The sequence below is a fragment of the Oncorhynchus mykiss genome, chromosome 17, assembly GCF_013265735.2.
Source record: "Oncorhynchus mykiss isolate Arlee chromosome 17, USDA_OmykA_1.1, whole genome shotgun sequence".
Classification (NCBI taxonomy): Eukaryota; Metazoa; Chordata; class Actinopteri; order Salmoniformes; family Salmonidae; genus Oncorhynchus; species Oncorhynchus mykiss.
The window spans coordinates 4,382,503-4,403,541 of record NC_048581.1 but is presented as its reverse complement, the minus strand read 5'-3'; the positions used below and the strand labels follow the sequence as shown (position 1 = coordinate 4,403,541).

The 21,039-nt window shown below is 48.1% G+C and overlaps 1 protein-coding gene across 1 annotated transcript in view; it reads right to left on the bottom strand.

Moving 5' to 3' along the window:
- The window catches only part of LOC118940215 (glutamate receptor ionotropic, NMDA 2A-like), a 176,526-nt gene that overhangs the window by 11,036 nt on the left and 144,451 nt on the right, over nucleotides 1–21,039 (bottom strand). The window contains exons 16-17 of the mRNA XM_036948682.1: nucleotides 13,384–13,571; nucleotides 7,258–7,496 (exon numbers count right to left, since the gene is read on the bottom strand). Coding sequence (XP_036804577.1) covers nucleotides 7,258–7,496; nucleotides 13,384–13,571 — 427 coding nt within the window. The remainder of the gene's footprint in view (nucleotides 1–7,257; nucleotides 7,497–13,383; nucleotides 13,572–21,039) is intronic.

The window sequence follows — 21,039 nt, the reverse complement described above, 5'->3', positions numbered from 1 at the left end:
GGCTAAGAGACAGTAGAAAGAAACTGACCCTAACCCAGCTGAGACAGTAGAAACAGACTGGCCCTAACCCAGAATAAGAGACAGTAGAAACAGACTGTCCCTAACCCAGGCTGAGAGACAGTAGAAAGAGACTGGCCCTAACCCAGGCTGAGACAGTAGAAACAGACTGGCCCTAACCCAGAATAAGAGACAGTAGAAACAGACTGGCCCTAACCCAGAATAAGAGACAGTAGAAACAGACTGGCCCTAACCCAGGCTAAGAGACAGTAGAAAGAGACTGGCCCTAACCCAGGCTAAGAGACAGTAGAAACAGACTGGCCCTAACCCAGGCTAAGAGACAATAGAAAGAGACTGGCCCTAACCAAGGCTGAGACAGTAGAAACAGACTGGCCCTAACCCAGGCTGAGACAGTAGAAACAAACGGGCCCTAACCCAGGCTGAGACAATAGAAAGAGACTGGCCCTAACCCAGGCTAAGAGACAGTAGAAACAGACTGGCCCTAACCCAGGCTAAGAGACAATAGAAAGAGACTGGCCCTAACCAAGGCTGAGACAGTTTAAACAGACTGGCCCTAACCCAGGCTAAGAGACAGTAGAAACAGACTGGCCCTAATCCAGGCTAAGAGACAATAGAAATAGACTGGCCCTAACCAAGGCTGAGACAGTAGAAACAGACTGGCCCTAACCCAGGCTGAGACAGTAGAAACAGACTGGCCCTAACCCAGGCTGAGACAATAGAAAGAGACTGGCCCTAACCCAGGCTGAGACAGTAGATAGAGACTGGCCCTAATCCAGGCTGAGACAGTAGAAACAGACTGGCCCTAATCCAGGCTGAGACTGTAGAAACAGACTGGCCCTAACCCAGGCTGAGACTGTAGAAACAGACTGGCCCTAACCCAGGCTGAGACAATAGAAAGAGACTGGCCCTAACCCAGGCTAAGAGACATTAGAAAGAGACTGGCCCTAACCCAGGCTGAGACTGTAGAAACAGACTGGCCCTAACCCAGGCTAAGAGACAGTAGAAAGAGACTGGCCCTAACCCAGGCTGAGACTGTAGAAACAGACTGGCCCTAACTCAGGCTGAGACAATATAAAGAGACTGGCCCTAACCCAGGCTGAAAGACAGTAGAAAGAGACTGGCCCTAACCCAGAATATGAGACAATAGAACAGACTGGCCCTAATCCAGAATAGGAGACAGTAGAAACAGACTGGCCCTAACCCAGAATAGGAGACAGTAGAAACAGACTGTCCCTAACCCAGAATAAGAGACAGTAGAAACAGACTGGCCCTAACTCAGGCTAAGAGACAGTAGAAAGAGACTGGCCCTAACCCAGGCTAAGAGACAGTCGAAAGAGACTGGCCCTAACCCAGGCTGAGACAGTAGAAACAGACTGGCCCCAGCCCAGGCTGAGAGACAGTAGAAACAGACTGGCCATAACCCAGGCTAAGAGACAGTAGAAACAGACTGGCCCTAATCCCGGCTGAGACAGTAGAAACAGACTGGCCCTAACCCCGGCTGAGACATTAGAAACAGACTGGCCCTAACCCAGGCTGAGAGACAGTAGAAACAGACTGGCCCTAACCCAGGCTGAGAGACAGTAGAAACAGACTGGCCCTAACCCAGGCTGAGAGACAGTAGAAAGAGACTGGCCCTAACCCAGGCTGAGACAGTAGAAAGAGACTGGCCCTAACCCAGGCTGAGACAGTAGAAACAGACTGGCCCTAACCCAGAATAGGAGACAGTAGAAACAGACTGGCCCTAACCCAGAATAAGAGACAGTAGAAACAGACTGGCCCTAACCCAGGCTAAGAGACAGTCGAAAGAGACTGGCCCTAACCCAGGCTGATACAGTAGAAACAGACTGGCCCTAACCCAGGCTGAGAGACAGTAGAAACAGACTGGCCCTAACCCAGGCTGAGAGACAGTAGAAACAGACTGGCCCTAACCCAGCTGAGACAGTAGAAACAGACTGGCCCTAACCCAGAATAAGAGACAGTAGAAACAGACTGTCCCTAACCCAGGCTTAGAGACAGTAGAAAGAGACTGGCCCTAACCCAGGCTGAGACAGTAGAAACAGACTGGCCCTAAACCAGAATAAGAGACATTAGAAACAGACTGGCCCTAACCCAGAATAAGAGACAGTAGAAACAGACTGGCCCTAACCCAGGCTAAGAGACAGTAGAAAAAGACTGGCCCTAACCCAGGCTAAGAGACAGTAGAAACAGACTGGCCCTAACCCAGGCTAAGAGACAATAGAAAGAGACTGGCCCTAACCAAGGCTGAGACAGTAGAAACAGACTGGCCCTAACCCAGGCTGAGACAGTAGAAACAGACTGGCCCTAACCCAGGCTGAGACAATAGAAAGAGACTGGCCCTAACCCAGGCTAAGAGACAGTAGAAACAGACTGGCCCTAACCCAGGCTAAGAGACAATAGAAAGAGACTGGCCCTAATCCAGGCTAAGAGACAATAGAAAGAGACTGGCCCTAACCAAGGCTGAGACAGTAGAAACAGACTGGCCCTAACCCAGGCTGAGACAGTAGAAACAGACTGGCCCTAACCCAGGCTGAGACAATAGAAAGAGACTGGCCCTAACCCAGGCTGAGACAGTAGAAAGAGACTGGCCCTAATCCAGGCTGAGACAGTAGAAACAGACTGGCCCTAATCCAGGCTGAGACTGTAGAAACAGACTGGCCCTAACCCAGGCTGAGACTGTAGAAACAGACTGGCCCTAACCGAGGCTGAGACAATAGAAAGAGACTGGCCCTAACCCAGGCTAAGAGACATTAGAAAGAGACTGGCCCTAACCCAGGCTGAGACTGTAGAAACAGACTGGCCCTAACCCAGGCTAAGAGACAGTAGAAAGAGACTGGCCCTAACCCAGGCTGAGACTGTAGAAACAGACTGGCCCTAACTCAGGCTGAGACAATATAAAGAGACTGGCCCTAACCCAGGCTGAGAGACAGTAGAAAGAGACTGGCCCTAATCCAGAATAGGAGACAGTAGAAACAGACTGGCCCTAACCCAGAATAGGAGACAGTAGAAACGGACTGGCCCTAACCCAGAATAAGAGACAGTAGAAACAGACTGGCCCTAACTCAGGCTAAGAGACAGTAGAAAGAGACTGGCCCTAACCCAGGCTAAGAGACAGTCGAAAGAGACTGGCCCTAACCCAGGCTGAGACAGTAGAAACAGACTGGCCCCAGCCCAGGCTGAGAGACAGTAGAAACAGACTGGCCATAACCCAGGCTAAGAGACAGTATAAACAGACTGGCCCTAACCCAGGCTGAGAGACAGTAGAAACAGACTGGCCCTAATCCCGGCTGAGACAGTAGAAACAGACTGGCCCTAACCCCGGCTGAGACAGTAGAAACAGACTGGCCCTAACCCAGGCTGAGAGACAGTAGAAACAGACTGGCCCTAACCCAGGCTGAGAGACAGTAGAAACAGACTGGCCCTAACCCAGGCTGAGAGACAGTAGAAAGAGACTGGCCCTAACCCAGGCTGAGACAGTAGAAAGAGACTGGCCCTAACCCAGGCTGAGACAGTAGAAACAGACTGGCCCTAACCCAGAATAGGAGACAGTAGAAACAGACTGGCCCTAACCCAGAATAAGAGACAGTAGAAACAGACTGGCCCTAACTCAGGCTGAGAGACAGTAGAAAGAGACTGGCCCTAACCCAGAATAAGAGACAATAGAACAGACTGGCCCTAATCCAGAATAGGAGACAGTAGAAACAGACTGGCCCTAACCCAGAATAGGAGACAGTAGAAACAGACTGGCCCTAACCCAGAATAAGAGACAGTAGAAACAGACTGGCCCTAACTCAGGCTAAGAGACAGTAGAAAGAGACTGGCCCTAACCCAGGCTAAGAGACAGTCGAAAGAGACTGGCCCTAACCCAGGCTGAGACAGTAGAAACAGACTGGCCCCAGCCCAGGCTGAGAGACAGTAGAAACAGACTGGCCATAACCCAGGCTAAGAGACAGTATAAACAGACTGGCCCTAACCCAGGCTGAGAGACAGTAGAAACAGACTGGCCCTAATCCCGGCTGAGACAGTAGAAACAGACTGGCCCTAACCCCGGCTGAGACAGTAGAAACAGACTGGCCCTAACCCAGGCTGAGAGACAGTAGAAACAGACTGGCCCTAACCCAGGCTGAGAGACAGTAGAAACAGACTGGCCCTAACCCAGGCTGAGACAGTAGAAAGAGACTGGCCCTAACCCAGGCTGAGACAGTAGAAAGAGACTGGCCCTAACCCAGGCTGAGACAGTAGAAACAGACTGGCCCTAACCCAGAATAGGAGACAGTAGAAACAGACTGGCCCTAACCCAGAATAAGAGACAGTAGAAACAGACTGGCCCTAACTCAGGCTAAGATACAGTAGAAAGAGACTGGCCCTAACCCAGGCTAAGAGACAGTCGAAAGAGACTGGCCCTAACCCAGGCTGATACAGTATAAACAGACTGGCCCTAACCCAGGCTGAGAGACAGTAGAAACAGACTGGCCCTAACCCAGGCTGAGAGACAGTAGAAACAGACTGGTTCTAACCCAGGCTGAGAGACAGTAGAAACAGACTGGCCCTAACCCAGGCTGAGACAGTAGAAAGAGACTGGCCCTAACCCAGGCTGAGACAGTAGAAACAGACTGGCCCTAACCCAGGCTGAGAAAGTAGAAACAGACTGGCCCCAGCCCAGGCTGAGAGACAGTAGAAACAGACTGGCCATAACCCAGGCTAAGAGACAGTATAAACAGACTGGCCCTAACCCAGGCTGAGAGACAGTAGAAACAGACTGGCCCTAATCCCGGCTGAGACAGTAGAAACAGACTGGCCCTAACCCCGGCTGAGACAGTAGAAACAGACTGGCCCTAACCCAGGCTGAGAGACAGTAGAAACAGACTGGCCCTAACCCAGGCTGAGAGACAGTAGAAACAGACTGGCCCTAACCCAGGCTGAGAGACAGTAGAAAGAGACTGGCCCTAACCCAGGCTGAGACAGTAGAAAGAGACTAGCCCTAACCCAGGCTGAGACAGTAGAAAGAGACTGGCCCTAAACCAGGCTAGGAGACAGTAGAAACAGACTGGCCCTAACCCAGGCTGAGAGACAGTAGAAACAGACTGGCCCTAACCCAGGTTGAGAGACAGTAGAAACAGACTGGCCCTAACCCAGGCTGAGAGACAGTAGAAACAGACTGGCCCTAACCCAGGCTGAGAAAGGATGGCTAGTAAAGTACAGGTGCAGAATAGAGAACAGAGACAGAGGGTGAGGTGATGTATCTGTTCTCTGCCTCAGGCTGCAACACCTGGCTCTATTTCACAGCAGTAACCTGACCATCTCCCTCCCTCCCTCCTTCCTCCATCCCCTTCTCTCTCTCTCTTTCTCTCTCTCTCTCTCTCTCTCTCTCCTTCCTCCACCTCTCTCTCTCTCTCTCTCTCTCTCTCTCTCTCTCTCTCTCTCTCTCTCTCCTTCCTCCACCTCTCTCTATCTCCTTCTCCCTCCTTCCTCCATCCCAACTCCCTCTCTCTCTCCATCTCAACCTGTCAGACAGAGCAGTGAAACAGCAACTTGACCTCCTGTAGAAGAGGTGTTCTTCAGCCCTTAGCAAATGTACCTTACCCCCTTCATCCTACCACATACCCCTTACCCCCTCTATCCTACCCCCTACCCCCTACACCCTCCATCCTACCCTCTACCCCCTCCATCCTACCCCCTTCATCCTACCCCCTACCCCCTCCATCCTACCCCATACCCCTTACCCCCTACACCCTCCATCCTACCCCCTCCATCCTACCCTACATTCTACACTTTAACCCCTACATTCTACACCCTAACCTCTACATTTTACACCCTAAACCCTACATTATACACCCTAACCCCTACCCAGTACCCTAACCTCTACATTCTACACCCTACCCCTACCCAGTACACTAGCCCCTACATTCTACACCCTAACCCTACCCAGTAACCTAACCCCTACGTTCTACACCTTAACTTCTACATTCTATAATTCTACATTCTACACCCTAACTTCTACATTCTATAATTGAACCCCTACATTCTACATCCTAACCCCTACCCAGTACCCTAGCCCCTACATTCTACACCCTACACCCTAACCCCTACCCAGTACCCTAACCCCTACCCAGTACCCTAACCCCTACATTCTACACCCTAATCCCTACCCAGTACCCTAACCCCTACCCAGTACCCTAACCCCTACCCAGTAGCCTAACCCCTACCCAGTAGCCTAACCCCTACCCAGTACCCTAACCCCTACCCAGTACCCTAGCCCCTACATTCTACACCCTAACCCCTACCCAGTACCCTAGCCCCTACATTCTACATCCTAATCCCTACCCAGTACCCTAACCCCTACCCACACCCTAATCCCTACCCAGTACCCTAATCCCTACCCAGTACCCTAACCCCTACCCAGTACCCTAACCCCTACCCAGTACCCTAGCCCCTACCCAGTACCCTAGCCCCTACCCAGTACCCTAGCCCCTACATTCTACACCCTAACCCATACCCAGTACCCTAGCCCCTACATTCTACATCCTAACCCCTACCCAGTACCCTAACCCCTACCCACACCCTAATCCCTACCCAGTACCCTAATCCCTACCCAGTACCCTAACCCCTACCCAGTACCCTAACCCCTACCCAGTACCCTAGCCCCTACCCAGTACCCTAACCCCTACCCAGTACCCTAGCCCCTACATTCTACACCCCAACCCCTACATTCTACACCCTAACCCCTACACAATACCCTAACCCCTACCCAGTACCCTAACTACTACCCAGTACCCTAACCCCTACCCAGTACCTTACCCAGCACCCTAGCCCCTACATTCTACACCCTAACCCCTACATTCTACACCCTAACCCCTACCCAGTACCCTAACCCCTACCCAGTACCCAAACCCTACCCAGTACCCTAACCCCTACCCAGTACCCTAGCCCCTACCCAGTACCTTGACCACTACCCAGTACCCTAACCCCTACCCAGTACCCTAACCCCTACCCAGTACCCAAACCCTACCCAGTACCCTAACCCCTACCCAGTACCCTAACCCCTACCCAGTACCCTAGCCCCTACATTCTACACCCTAACTCCTAACCAGTATCCTGACCCCTACCCAGTACCCTAACCCCTACCCAGTACCCTAACCCCTACCCAGTACCCTAACCCCTACCCAGTACCCTAACCCCTACCCAGTACCCTAACCCCTACCCAGTACCCTTCAGTCTTACCCTGCTGATGGTGAAGAGCAGACCAGGTCGTCCGTTACAGACTCCAGTGAAACAGTATCTCAGCCTCCAGTAGAAGAGGTGTTCTGATATGAAGGTAATTAGAGACAGGCCCATGGCGGTAGCCAGCATGTAAAACACTCCGGCCATGTTGTCTATATCCAGCTGACTGGACATCACCTCGTTCTTCTCATTGTGACAGATCCCCGTTAGCCAGATAGCCTCCAACTCCTCCATCTCACCTGGAGAAGAGGGGAGAGAGAGAGAGAGAGAGAGAGACAGAGAGAGAGAGAGAGACAGAGAGAGAGAGAGAGAGAGAGAGACAGAGAGAGAGAGAGAGAGCGAGAGAGCGAGCGAGCGAGCGAGAGAGAGAGAGAGAGAGACAGAGACAGAGAGAGAGAGAGAGAGAGAGAGAGAGAGAGGTAGAGAGTGGGGGCAGGGAGAGATAGACAGTAAGTAGTCTATGACATGATCTATTTATAGAGAGAGAGAGGTAGACAGTAAGTAGTATATGACATGATATATTGATAGAGAGAGAGAGGTAGACAGTAAGTAAAGTATATGACATGATCTATTGATAGAGAGAGAGAGGTAGACAGTAAGTAGTATATGACATGATCTATTGATAGAGAGAGAGAGGTAGACAGTAAGTAAAGTATATGACATGATCTATTGATAGAGAGAGAGAGGTAGACAGTAAGTAAAGTATATGACATGATCTATTGATAGAGAGAGAGAGGGGGTGAGGAGGGGTGAGGAGGGGGAGACAGAAGGGGGTGAGGAGGGCTGAGGAGGGGGAGACAGAAGGGGGTGAGGAGGTGTGAGGAGGGGGAGACAGAAGGGGGTGAGGAGGGCTGAGGAGGGGGAGACAGAAGGGAGTGGAGAGGGGTGAGGAGGGGGAGACGGTAATATGTGTACATGTGTACATGGTAACTCTGTGATGGTAATACTGTAGTCTGCTAGCTGGCTGTGGGAATGTAACCATGGTAACTGTGTGATGGTAATACTGTAGTCTGCTAGCTGGCTGTGTAAATGTAACCATGGTAACTGTGTGACGGTAATACTGTAGTCTGCTAGCTGTGTGAATGTCACCATGGTAACTATAGTCTGCTAGCTGGTCTGCACTCGTTCACTACATCCCAGACATTTAAAAAGCATTGGATTGGTGGAGGTACTTGTGGGAGTCTCCTATTTCGAGTCCTTTCCTTTCAGATCACTGAAGGGAAGGGAACAAGTGTACACTTTGTGAGGAAGGACAGATAGTGGGACCAGAGTGGAACATGCTAGCTGTGTGGCCTGGTAGGGAAGGCTGTATTGTAGTGTAGTGGAGATGTAGTGGAGATTCTCTACATTGTAGTGATTAGTGACACTGTAGTGTAGTGGCGATGTAGTGTAGATTATCTACATTGTAGTGATTAGTGACACTGTAGTGTAGTGGCGATGTAGTGGAGATTCTCTACATTGTAGTGATTAGTGACACTGTAGTGTAGTGGAGATGTAGTGGAGATTCTCTACATTGTAGTGATTAGTGACACTGTAGTGTATCATTTTCCCTCAGGGAAAATGGTGTCCATTTAGTGGAGCTGTATGGTCCAGGTACTGCTGCTCTCCTCTCCTCCCTCTCTCCCCTTTCTCATCCCTCTCTCCTCTCTCCTCTTTCTCATATCTCTCTCCTCTCCTCCTCTCCTCTCTTCTCCTCTCCTCTCTCCTCCTCTCCTCTCTCATATCTCTCTCCTCTCCTCTCTCCTCCTCTCCTCTCTCCTCTCCCTCCTCTCTCCTCTTTCTCATCCCTGTCTCCTCTTCTCCTCTCATCCTTCTCTCCTCCTCTCCTCCCTTTCTCCTCACCTCCTCTCATCCCTCTCTCCTCCTCTCATCCCTCTCTCCTCCTCTCATCCCTCTCTCCTCTCCTCACTCTCATCCCTCACCTCCTCTCATGCCTCCCTCCTCTCATCCTCTCCTCCCTCGCCTCCTCTCATGCCTCCCTCCTCTCCTCCTCTCATCCCTCACCTCCTCTCATGCCTCCCTCCTCTCATCCCCTCTCCTCCTCTCCTCACTCTCTCCTCTCCTCCCTCTCTCCTGAATCAGAATGAGTGAGCTAACTGTAAGTGGCTCTGGATAAGAGCGTCTGCTAAATGACTAACATGTCAATGTAGAGAGACATGAAGAGAGTGTTATGAGAGACGAGAAGAGTGACAAGAGGAGAGTGTAGGATATGTAGAGAGACAAGAAGAGAGAAGAGATGAGAGACGAGAAGAGAATGTAGAATATGAAGAGAGACGAGAAGAGAGACGAGGAGAGTAGGATATGTAGAGAGACGAGAGGGTAGGATATGAAGAGAGACGAGAAGAGAGAAGATGAGAGACGAGAAGAGAATGTAGGATATGAAGAGAGACAAGAAGAGAGATGAGGAGAGTGTAGGATATGTAGAGAGACGAGAAGAGAGGGTAGGATATGAAGAGAGACGAGAAGAGAGGGTAGGATATGTAGAGAGACGAGAAGAGAGTGAAGGATATGAAGAGAGACGAGAAGAGAGGGTAGGATATGTAGAGAGACGAGAAGAGAGTGAAGGATATGAAGAGAGATGAGAAGAGAGGGTAGGATTTTCAAGCAACAAGAGAAGAGGAAAGGAGAGAAGATGAGAGGAGAAGAGAAGAAAAGGGGAGAGCTGAGCAGAGGAATGGAGAGGGAGAGGAAAGAGGGAGGAGAAGAGAGGAAGGAAAGTAACGGAAAGGAAAGGAGAGGAAAGGAGAGGTGAGGAGAGGAGAGGAGAGGAGAGGAGAGGAGAGGAGAGGAGAGGAGAGGAGAGGAGAGGAGAGAAAATGAGAGGAAAGGAGAGGAAAGAGGGAGGAGAGGAGAGGAAAGGAGAGGAGATAAAAGGAGAGAAACGGAGAGGAAATGAGAGGAGAGGAAAGGAGAGGAAAGAGGGAGGAGAGGAGAGGAAGGAAAGTAACGGAAATGAAAGGAGAGGAAAGGAGAGGAAAGGATAGCAGAGGAAAGGAGAGCAGAGGAAAGAAGAGGAGAGGAGAGGAGAGGAGAGGAGAGGGAGAGGAGAGGAGAAGAGAGGAGAGGAGAGGAGAGCAGATGAAAGGAGGGGAAAGGAAAGGAGAGGAGAGCAGAGGAGAGGAGAGGAAAGGAGAGGAGAGGAGAGGAGAGGAGAGGAGAGGAGAGGAGAGGAGAGGAGAGGAGAGGAGAGGAGAGGAGAGGAGAGGAGAGGAGAAGAGAAGAGAGGAGAGGAGAGGAGAGGGAGAGGAGAGGAGAGAAGAGCAGACGAAAGGAGGGGAAAGGAAAGGAGAGGAGAGCAGAGGAGAGGAGAAGAAAGAGGGAGGAGAGGAGAGGAGAGGAGAGGAGAGGAGAGGAGAGCAGATGAAAGGAGGGGAAAGGAAAGGAGAGGAGAGCAGAGGAGAGGAGAGGAGAGGAGAGGGGAGGAGAGGAGAGGAGAGGAGAGGAGAGGAGAGGAGAGCAGAGGAGAGGAGAGGAGAGGAGAGGGGAGGAGAGGAGAGGAGAGGAGAGGAGAGGAGAGGAGAGCATATGAAAGGAGAGAAAAGGAGAGGAGAGGAGAGGAGAGGGAGAGGAGAGGAGAGGAGAGGAGATGAAAGGAGAGAAAAGGAGAGGAGAGGAGAGCAGAGGAAAGGAGGGGAGAGGAGAGGAGAGGAGAGGAGAGGAGAGGAGAGGAGAGGAGAGGAGAGGAGAGGAGAGGAGAGGAGATGAAAGGAGAGAAAAGGAGAGGACCACAAACAGTGAGGTGTAGACAACACAGTGAAATGCTTACTTGCCAGTTCTCCTCTCTTGGACTTGGCTGAACAGACGTGTAACAGTAGAGAAGACAGATGAAAAAACAGACAGAAATAACATACAACCCTATTTACATACAGCCCTATTTACATATACCCTATTTAAATATACCAAATTTACATATACACTATTTACATACAGCCCTATTTACATATACCATATTTACATACAGCCCCATTTACATATACCCTATTTACATACAGCCCTATTTACATACAGCCATATTTACATTCAACCCTATTTACATATACCCTGTTTACATACAGCCCTATTTACATATACCATATTTACATACAACCCTATTTACATATACCCTGTTTACATACAGCCCCATTTACATATACCCTATTTTACATACAGCCCCATTTACATATACCCTATTTTACATATACCCTATTTACATATACCCTATTTACATATAACCCTATTTACATATAACCCTATTTACATATACGCTATTTACATATACCCTATTTACATATAACCCTATTTACATATACACTATTTACATATAACCCTATTTACACACAACCCTATTTATACACAACCCTATTTACACACAACCCTATTTACATATAACAATATTTACACACAACCCTATTTACACATAACCCTATTTACACACAACCCTATTTACATACAACCCTATTTACATACAACCCTATTTACATACAACCCTATTTACATATAACCCTATTTGCATATACCCCTATTTACATATGACCCTATTTACATATGCACTATTTACATATACCCCTTTTAAATATAACCCTATTTACATATAACCCTATTTACATATACCCTATTTACACATACCCTATTTACATACAACCCTATTTACATATACCCATATTTACATATAACAATATTTACATATAACCCTATTTACATATAACCCTATTTACATATAACACTATTTACATATAACAATATTTACATACAGCCCTATTTACATACAACCCTATTTATAAACAACCCTATTTACATACAACCCTATTTACATATACCATATTTACATATACCCTATTTACATATAACCCTATTTACATATACCCTATTTACATATAACCCTATTTACATATAACAATATTTACATATAACAATATTTACATACAACCCTATTTACATACAACCCTATTTATAAACAACCTTATTTACACACAACCCTATTTACATACAACCCTATTTACATATAACCCTATTTACATATAATCCTATTTAAATATAACCTTATTTAAATATAACCCTATTTACATATAACCCTATTTACATATACTCCTATTTACATATGCACTATTTACATGTAGCCCTATTTAAATATAACCCTATTTAAATATAACCCTATTTACATATACCCTATTTAAATATAACCCTATTTACATATAACCCTATTTACATACAACCCTATTTACATATAGCCCTATTTGCATATACATGTCTTTACATATACATTAATAACCACATATACAGTATAGAAATACAGGACTGGTTGAGGGAGGAGAGGACAGTGACATAGAAGGTTTAAATATGGTAGAGAGGGGAGAGGAGATGAAAGGAGAGTAGAGGAAAGGGCAGGAGAGGAGGAGAGCAGAGGAAAGGAGAGGAGAAGAGAGGGGAGGAAAGGATAGGAGAGGAGAGGAGAGCAGAAGAAAGCCAAGGAGAGGAGAGGAGAGGAGAGGAGAGGAGAGGAGAGGAGAGGAGAGGAGAGGAGAGGAGAAGAAAGCCGAGGAGAGGAGAGGAGAGGAGAGGAGAGGAGAGGAGAGGAGAGGAGAAGAAAGCCGAGGAGAGGAGAGGAGAGGAGAGGAGAGGAGAGGAGAAGAAAGCCGAGGAGAGGAGAGGAGAGGAGAGGAGAGGAGAGGAGAGGAGAGGAGAGGAGAGGAGAGGAAAGGAGAGGAGAGGAGAGGAGAGCAGAAGAAAGCCGAGGAGAGGAGAGGAGAGGAGAGGAGAGGAGAGGAGAGGAAAGGAGAGGAGAGGAGAGGAGAGGAGAGGAGAGGAGAAGAAAGCCGAGGAGAGGAGAGGAGAGGAGAGGAGAGCAGAACAAAGCCAAGGAGAGGAGAGGAGAGGAGAGGAGAGGAGAGGAGAGGAGAGGAGAGGAGAGGAGAGGAGAGGAGAGGTGGAGAGGAGAGGAGAGGAGGGGAGAGGAGAGGAGAGGAGAGGAGAGCAGAGGAGAGGAGAGGAGAGGAGAGGAGAGGAGAGGAGAGGAGAAGAGAGGAGAGGAGAGGAGAGGAGAGGAGAGGAGAGGAGAGGAGAGGAGAGGAGAAGAGAGGAGAGGAGAGGAGAGGAGAGGAGAGGAGAGGAGAGGAGAGGAGAGGAGAGGAGAGGAGAGGAGAGTCCTACCATCTCCTATGATGGCCAGTATAGCCAAGTCCACCTGTCGTTTCCAGTGCGACCCTTTCTGCAGAGCGATGCCGTAGCCGGTGGTGGCAAAGATGTACCCGCTGCCGATGGTGACCAGCTTACAGCCATCGTCTCTGCCAGCAGCATAGTTTAACACAGCAGCATCATAGATGAAGGCATCCAGTTTACTGTAACAAAACACACAGAGGAACTATAAACTCAGTTTACTGTAACAAAAACACACAGAGGAACTATAAACTCAGTTTACTGTAACAAAAACACACAGAGGAACTATAAACTCAGTTTACTGTAACAAAAACACACAGAGGAACTATAAACTCAGTTTACTGTTACAAAAACACACAGAGGAACTATAAACTCAGTTTACTGTAACAAAACACACAGAGGAACTATAAACTCAGTTTACTGTAACAAAAACACAAAGAGGAACTATAAACTCAGTTTACTGTAACAAAAACACACAGAGGAACTATAAACTCAGTTTACTGTAACGAAACACACAGAGGAACTATAAACTCAGTTTACTGTAACAAAACACACAGACAAAATTCCCACCGTGAAGCATGGAGGAGGAGGTGTGATAGTGTGGGGGAGCTTTGCTGGTGAGACTTTCTGTGATTTATTTATTTAGAAGATTGGTTGAAGATATCCCTCTAGTGGTGTGGGGGCTGTGCTTTGGCAAAGTGGGTGGGGTTATATCCTTCCTGTTTGGCCCTGTCCGGGGGTGTCCTCGGATGGGGCAACAGTGTCTCCTGACCCCTCCTGTCTCAGCCTTCAGTATTTATGCTGCAGTAGTTTATGTGTCGGGGGGCTAGGGTCAGTTTGTTATATCTGGAGTACTTCTCCTGTCCTATTCGGTGTCCTGTGTGAATCTAAGTGTGCGTTCTCTAATTCTCTCCTTCTCTCTTTCTTTCTCTCTCTCGGAGGACCTGAGCCCTAGGACCATGCCCCAGGACTACCTGACATGATGACTCCTTGCTGTCCCCAGTCCACCTGGCCGTGCTGCTGCTCCAGTTTCAACTGACCTGAGCCCTAGGACCATGCCCCAGGACTACATGACATGATGACTCCTTGCTGTCCCCAGTCCACCTGGCCGTGCTGCTGCTCCAGTTTCAACTGACCTGAGCCCTAGGACCATGCCCCAGGACTACCTGACATGATGACTCCTTGCTGTCCCCAGCCCACCTGACCGTGCTGCTGCTCCAGTTTCAACTGTTCTGCCTTATTATTATTCGACCATGCTGGTCATTTATGAACATTTGAACATCTTGGCCATGTTCTGTTATAATCTCCACCCGGCACAGCCAGAAGAGGACTCCACATAGCCTGGTTCCTCTCTAGGTTTCTTCCTAGGTTTTGACCTTTCTAGGGAGTTTTTCCTAGCCACCGTGCTTCTACACCTGCATTGCTTGCTGTTTGGGGTTTTAGGCTGGGTTTCTGTACAGCACTTTGAGATATCAGCTGATGTACGAAGGGCTATATAAATAAATTTGATTTGATTTGATTTGAAAGCACACTTAACCAGCATGGCTACCACAGCATTCTGCAGGGATACGCCATCCTGTCTGGTTTGCACTTAGTGGAACTATCATTGGTTTTTCAACAGGACAATGACCCAACACACCTCCAGTCTGTGTAAGGACTACTTGACTAAGAAGGAGAGTGATGGTGTGCTGCATCAGATGACCTGGTCTCCACAATCTCCCGACCTCAACCCAAATGAGATGGTTTGGGATGAGTTGGACCGCAGTGTGGAAAAGCAGCCAACAAGTGCTCAGCATATGTGGGAACTCCTTCAAGACGGTTGGAAAAGCATTCCAGGTGAAGCTGGTTGGGAGAATGCCAAGAGTGTGCAAAGCTGTCAACAAGGCAAAGGATGGCTACATTGAATAATTAAAACTTAGATTAATACTTTTTTTGTTACTACATGATTCCATACGTGTTATTTCGTAGGCGTGTCCAAACTTTTGACTGGTACTGTAGGTTTCAGTGTGTTTCACTTCTTCTAGGGACTGTGTGTGTGTGTGTGTGTGTGTCCAGTAGGTTCACCTCTTCACGGTCGGAAACTATGAGAAATAAACAATTTAATTTAATTTCATAGTTTAAAAACATTCTACATTCTACATTCCAGGCTCCAAATAACCATTGGCGCCTGGAACCCTAATGGACAAGGGATCTGAAAGACGGCAGAGAGCTAAGGATATTTCACATCGACCTTGCTGCACTCTCTGAAACTCCACTGGCCGGTGAAGAGCACCTGTAGGAGAGGAAAGGCAGATAGACCCTTTTCTTGAAAGGAAAGCTGGCTGGTGAACCAAAGGTCCCTGGACTAGGGATCGGCTATTAACAATGAACTCATCGGCCACTTCGACAAAACGTCTTATGACCATCCGTTTGGTGCTTTGCAAACAATCAAATGGCTCCAACCCTTTGACTCACAGGATGAAGTTAAACAGAGTTTACTCCGGTACTTCTGGTTGTGTGAATGTAACCATAGTAACCTGTTATACTCCGGTACTTCTAGTTGTGTGAATGTAACCGTAGTAACTGTTATACTCCGGTACTTCTGGTTGTGTGAATGTAACCGTAGTAATGGTTATACTCCGGTACTTCTGGTTGTGTGAATGTAACCATAGTAACCTGTTATACTCCGGTACTTCTAGTTGTGTGAATGTAACCATAGTAACCTGTTATACTCCGGTACTTCTGGTTGTGTGAATGTAACCGTAGTAACGGTTATACTCCGGTACTTCTGGTTGTGTGAATGTAACCGTAGTAACGGTTATACTCCGGTACTTCTGGTTGTGTGAATGTAACCGTAGTAACCTGTTATACTGCGGTACTTCTGGTTGTGTGAATGTAACCGTAGTAACCTGTTATACTCCGGTACTTCTGGTTGTGTGAATGTAACCGTAGTAACGGTTATACTCCGGTACTTCTGGTTGTGTGAATGTAACCATAGTAACCTGTTATACTCCGGTACTTCTAGTTGTGTGAATGTAACCGTAGTAACCTGTTATACTCCGGTACTTCTGGTTGTGTGAATGTAACCGTAGTAACTGTTATACTCCGGTACTTCTGGTTGTGTGAATGTAACCGTAGTAACGGTTATACTCCGGTACTTCTGGTTGTGTGAATGTAACCGTAGTAACCTGTTATACTCCGGTACTTCTGGTTGTGTGAATGTAACCGTAGTAACGGTTATACTCCGGTACTTCTGGTTGTGTGAATGTAACCGTAGTAACCTGTTATACTCCGGTACTTCAGGTTGTGTGAATGTAACCATAGTAACCTGTTATACTCCGGTACTTCTGGTTGTGTGAATGTAACCATAGTAACCTGTTATACTCCGGTACTTCTGGTTGTGTGAATGTAACCGTAGTAACGGGTATACTCCGGTACTTCTGGTTGTGTGAATGTAACCGTAGTAACCTGTTATACTCCGGTACTTCTGGTTGTGTGAATGTAACCGTAGTAACTGTTATACTCCGGTACTTCTGGTTGTGTGAATGTAACCGTAGTAACGGGTATACTCCGGTACTTCTGGTTGTGTGAATGTAACCGTAGTAACGGTTATACTCCGGTACTTCTGGTTGTGTGAATGTAACCGTAGTAACCTGTTATACTCCGGTACTTCTGGTTGTGTGAATGTAACCGTAGTAACCTGTTATACTCCGGTACTTCTGGTTGTGTGAATGTAACCGTAGTAACCTGTTATACTCCGGTACTTCTGGTTGTGTGAATGTAACCGTAGTAACGGTTATACTCCGGTACTTCTGGTTGTGTGAATGTAACCGTAGTAACCTGTTATACTCCGGTACTTCTGGTTGTGTGAATGTAACCATAGTAACGGTTATACTCCGGTACTTCTGGTTGTGTGAATGTAACCGTAGTAACTGTTATACTCCGGTACTTCTGGTTGTGTGAATGTAACCATAGTAACCTGTTATACTCCGGTACTTCAGGTTGTGTGAATGTAACCGTAGTAACGGTTATACTCCGGTACTTCTGGTTGTGTGAATGTAACCGTAGTAACGGTTATACTCCGGTACTTCTGGTTGTGTGAATGTAACCGTAGTAACCTGTTATACTCCGGTACTTCTGGTTGTGTGAATGTAACCGTAGTAACGGTTATACTCCGGTACTTCTGGTTGTGTGAATGTAACCGTAGTAACCTGTTATACTCCGGTACTTCAGGTTGTGTGAATGTAACCATAGTAACCTGTTATACTCCGGTACTTCTGGTTGTGTGAATGTAACCATAGTAACCTGTTATACTCCGGTACTTCTGGTTGTGTGAATGTAACCGTAGTAACGGGTATACTCCGGTACTTCTGGTTGTGTGAATGTAACCGTAGTAACCTGTTATACTCCGGTACTTCTGGTTGTGTGAATGTAACCGTAGTAACTGTTATACTCCGGTACTTCTGGTTGTGTGAATGTAACCGTAGTAACGGGTATACTCCGGTACTTCTGGTTGTGTGAATGTAACCGTAGTAACGGTTATACTCCGGTACTTCTGGTTGTGTGAATGTAACCGTAGTAACCTGTTATACTCCGGTACTTCTGGTTGTGTGAATGTAACCGTAGTAACCTGTTATACTCCGGTACTTCTGGTTGTGTGAATGTAACCGTAGTAACCTGTTATACTCCGGTACTTCTGGTTGTGTGAATGTAACCGTAGTAACGGTTATACTCCGGTACTTCTGGTTGTGTGAATGTAACCGTAGTAACCTGTTATACTCCGGTACTTCTGGTTGTGTGAATGTAACCATAGTAACGGTTATACTCCGGTACTTCTGGTTGTGTGAATGTAACCGTAGTAACTGTTATACTCCGGTACTTCTGGTTGTGTGAATGTAACCATAGTAACCTGTTATACTCCGGTACTTCAGGTTGTGTGAATGTAACCGTAGTAACGGTTATACTCCGGTACTTCTGGTTGTGTGAATGTAACCATAGTAACCTGTTATACTCCGGTACTTCTGGTTGTGTGAATGTAACCGTAGTAACGGTTATACTCCGGTACTTCTGGTTGTGTGAATGTAACCGTAGTAACCTGTTATACTCCGGTACTTCTGGTTGTGTGAATGTAACCGTAGTAACCTGTTATACTCCGGTACTTCTGGTTGTGTGAATGTAACCGTAGTAACCTGTTATACTCCGGTACTTCTGGTTGTGTGAATGTAACCGTAGTAACGGTTATACTCCGGTACTTCTGGTTGTGTGAATGTAACCGTAGTAACCTGTTATACTCCGGTACTTCTGGTTGTGTGAATGTAACCGTAGTAACGGTTATACTCCGGTACTTCTGGTTGTGTGAATGTAACCGTAGTAACCTGTTATACTCCGGTACTTCTGGTTGTGTGAATGTAACCGTAGTAACGGTTATACTCCGGTACTTCTGGTTGTGTGAATGTAACCGTAGTAACCTGTTATACTCCGGTACTTCTGGTTGTGTGAATGTAACCATAGTAACGGTTATACTCCGGTACTTCTGTATACTTAGTAGCTTATCGTTCTGAAAGTAGTGGTTCGCGAGCCAAAAGTGGTCCCCGGGTAAATTGCGTACTACTATATGTGTCAGATATATCCACCACGTCATTGCACTCGCTCGCTCTGCCGTGTGTGCGTCTTTGCTAGCTGTCACTCAAATGGCAAGGGGCTGAAGCTCATTGAAACACACTGGAACATAATCAAGCCCGCCATCCTCAACACCTGCAAGGACAACCTTGGCTATAAGACCAAAAAGAACCCCACGATTGTACGACCCAAAAGAACAAGGACCCCACCGACCGTAAGACCCAAAAGAATGACCCCACCGACAGTAAGACACAAAAGGACTGGTCTGATGAGAATGCCTCAGAAATTGAACAGCCCATTTGAAACCAAGCGGGGAACCTTTTGTGCCTGGAAAAACGATATCAACTGCAGGGCCAAAAGAGAAGCTCTCTCCACAGTGAGATGTCTCCAACTGCAGGGCCAAAAGAGAAGCTCCCTCCACAGTGAGATGTCCAACTGCAGGGCCAACAGAGAAGCTCCCTCCACAGTGAGATGTCCAACTGCAGGGCCAAAAGAGAAGCTCCCTCCACAGTGAGATGTCCAACTGCAGGGCCAACAGAGAAGCTCCCTCCACAGTGAGATGTCCAACGGCAGGGCCAAAAGAGAAGCTCCCTCCACAGTGAGATGTCCAACTGCAGGGCCAAAAGAGAAGCTCCCTCCACAGTGAGATGTCCAACGCCGGGAACTAAAAACCACATGGTGAACAGAAAAGGTCCTAGAGATCCGGGAACTAAAAACCACATGGTGAACAGAACAGGTCCTGGAGATCCGGGAACTAAAAACCACATGGTGAACAGAACAGGTCCTGGAGATCCGGGAACTAAAAACCACATGGTGAACAGAACAGGTCCTGGAGATCCAGCAGCTGGCTGACTCCAGAGGCTCCTTCGACACCACCAAGGCCGTGTACAGACCCAGTCACCGTGGCCTAACAGATCCCTTACCACCAAGGCCGTGTACAGACCCAGTCACCGTGGCCTAACACATCCCTCACCACCAAGGTCGTGTACAGACCCAGGCACCGTGGCCTAACACAGATGGGCCAAAGCTCATGAAGCATGACGAATCCCAGTGGAAAGAACACTTCGAGGAGCTCCTCAACAGTCAGCGGTCTCCCATGTCCTCAACAGTCAGCGGTCTCCCATGTCCTCAACAGTCAACGTTCTCCCATGTCCTCAACAGTCAACGGTCTCCCATGTTCTCAACAGTCAACGGTCTCCCATGTCCTCAACAGTCAACGGTCTCCCATGTCCTCAACAGAAGGTGGAGGACGACATGGGAGACCCACCTAACCTGTAGGAGGACATGGGAGAACCATCTAACCTGTAGGAGGACAAGGGATAACCACCTAACCTGCAGGAGGACATGGGAGACCCACCTAACCTGTAGGAGGACAAGGCAGCCCCACCTAACCTGTAGGAGGACATGGGAGACCCATCTAACCTGTAGGAGGACATGGGAGACCCACCTAACCTGTAGGAGGACATGGGAGACCCACCTAACCCGTAGGAGGACATGGGAGACCCACCTAACCTGTAGGAGGACATAGGAGAACCACCTAACCTGTAGGAGGACAAGGGAGACCCACCTAACCTGTAGGAGGTCAAGGGAGACCCACCTAACCTGTAGGAGGACATGGGAGACCCACCTAACCTGTAGGAGGACAAGGGAGACCCACCTAACCTGTAGGAGGACAAGGGAGAACCTCCTGGCCTGCAGAATGACATGGGAGAACCACCTAACCTGCAGGAGGACACGGGAGAAGCTCCTGGCCTGCAGGAGGACATGGGAGACCCACCTAACCTGTAGGAGGACATGGGAGAACCATCTAACCTGCAGGAGGACAAGGGAGACCCACCTAACCTGCAGGAGGACATGGGAGAACCACCTAACCTGCAGGAGGACATGGGAGGACCACCAAACCTGCAGGAGGTGCAAGATGCCATCCTTTAGAAGGGGAACAACAACGGCCAGATGAAATTCCAGTTGAAATCCTGAAGGAAGGCGGACCAGTGCTCCTACAATACATACATGCCCTGCTCCTGAAGACCTGGGATTAGGAGGAAATGCCTG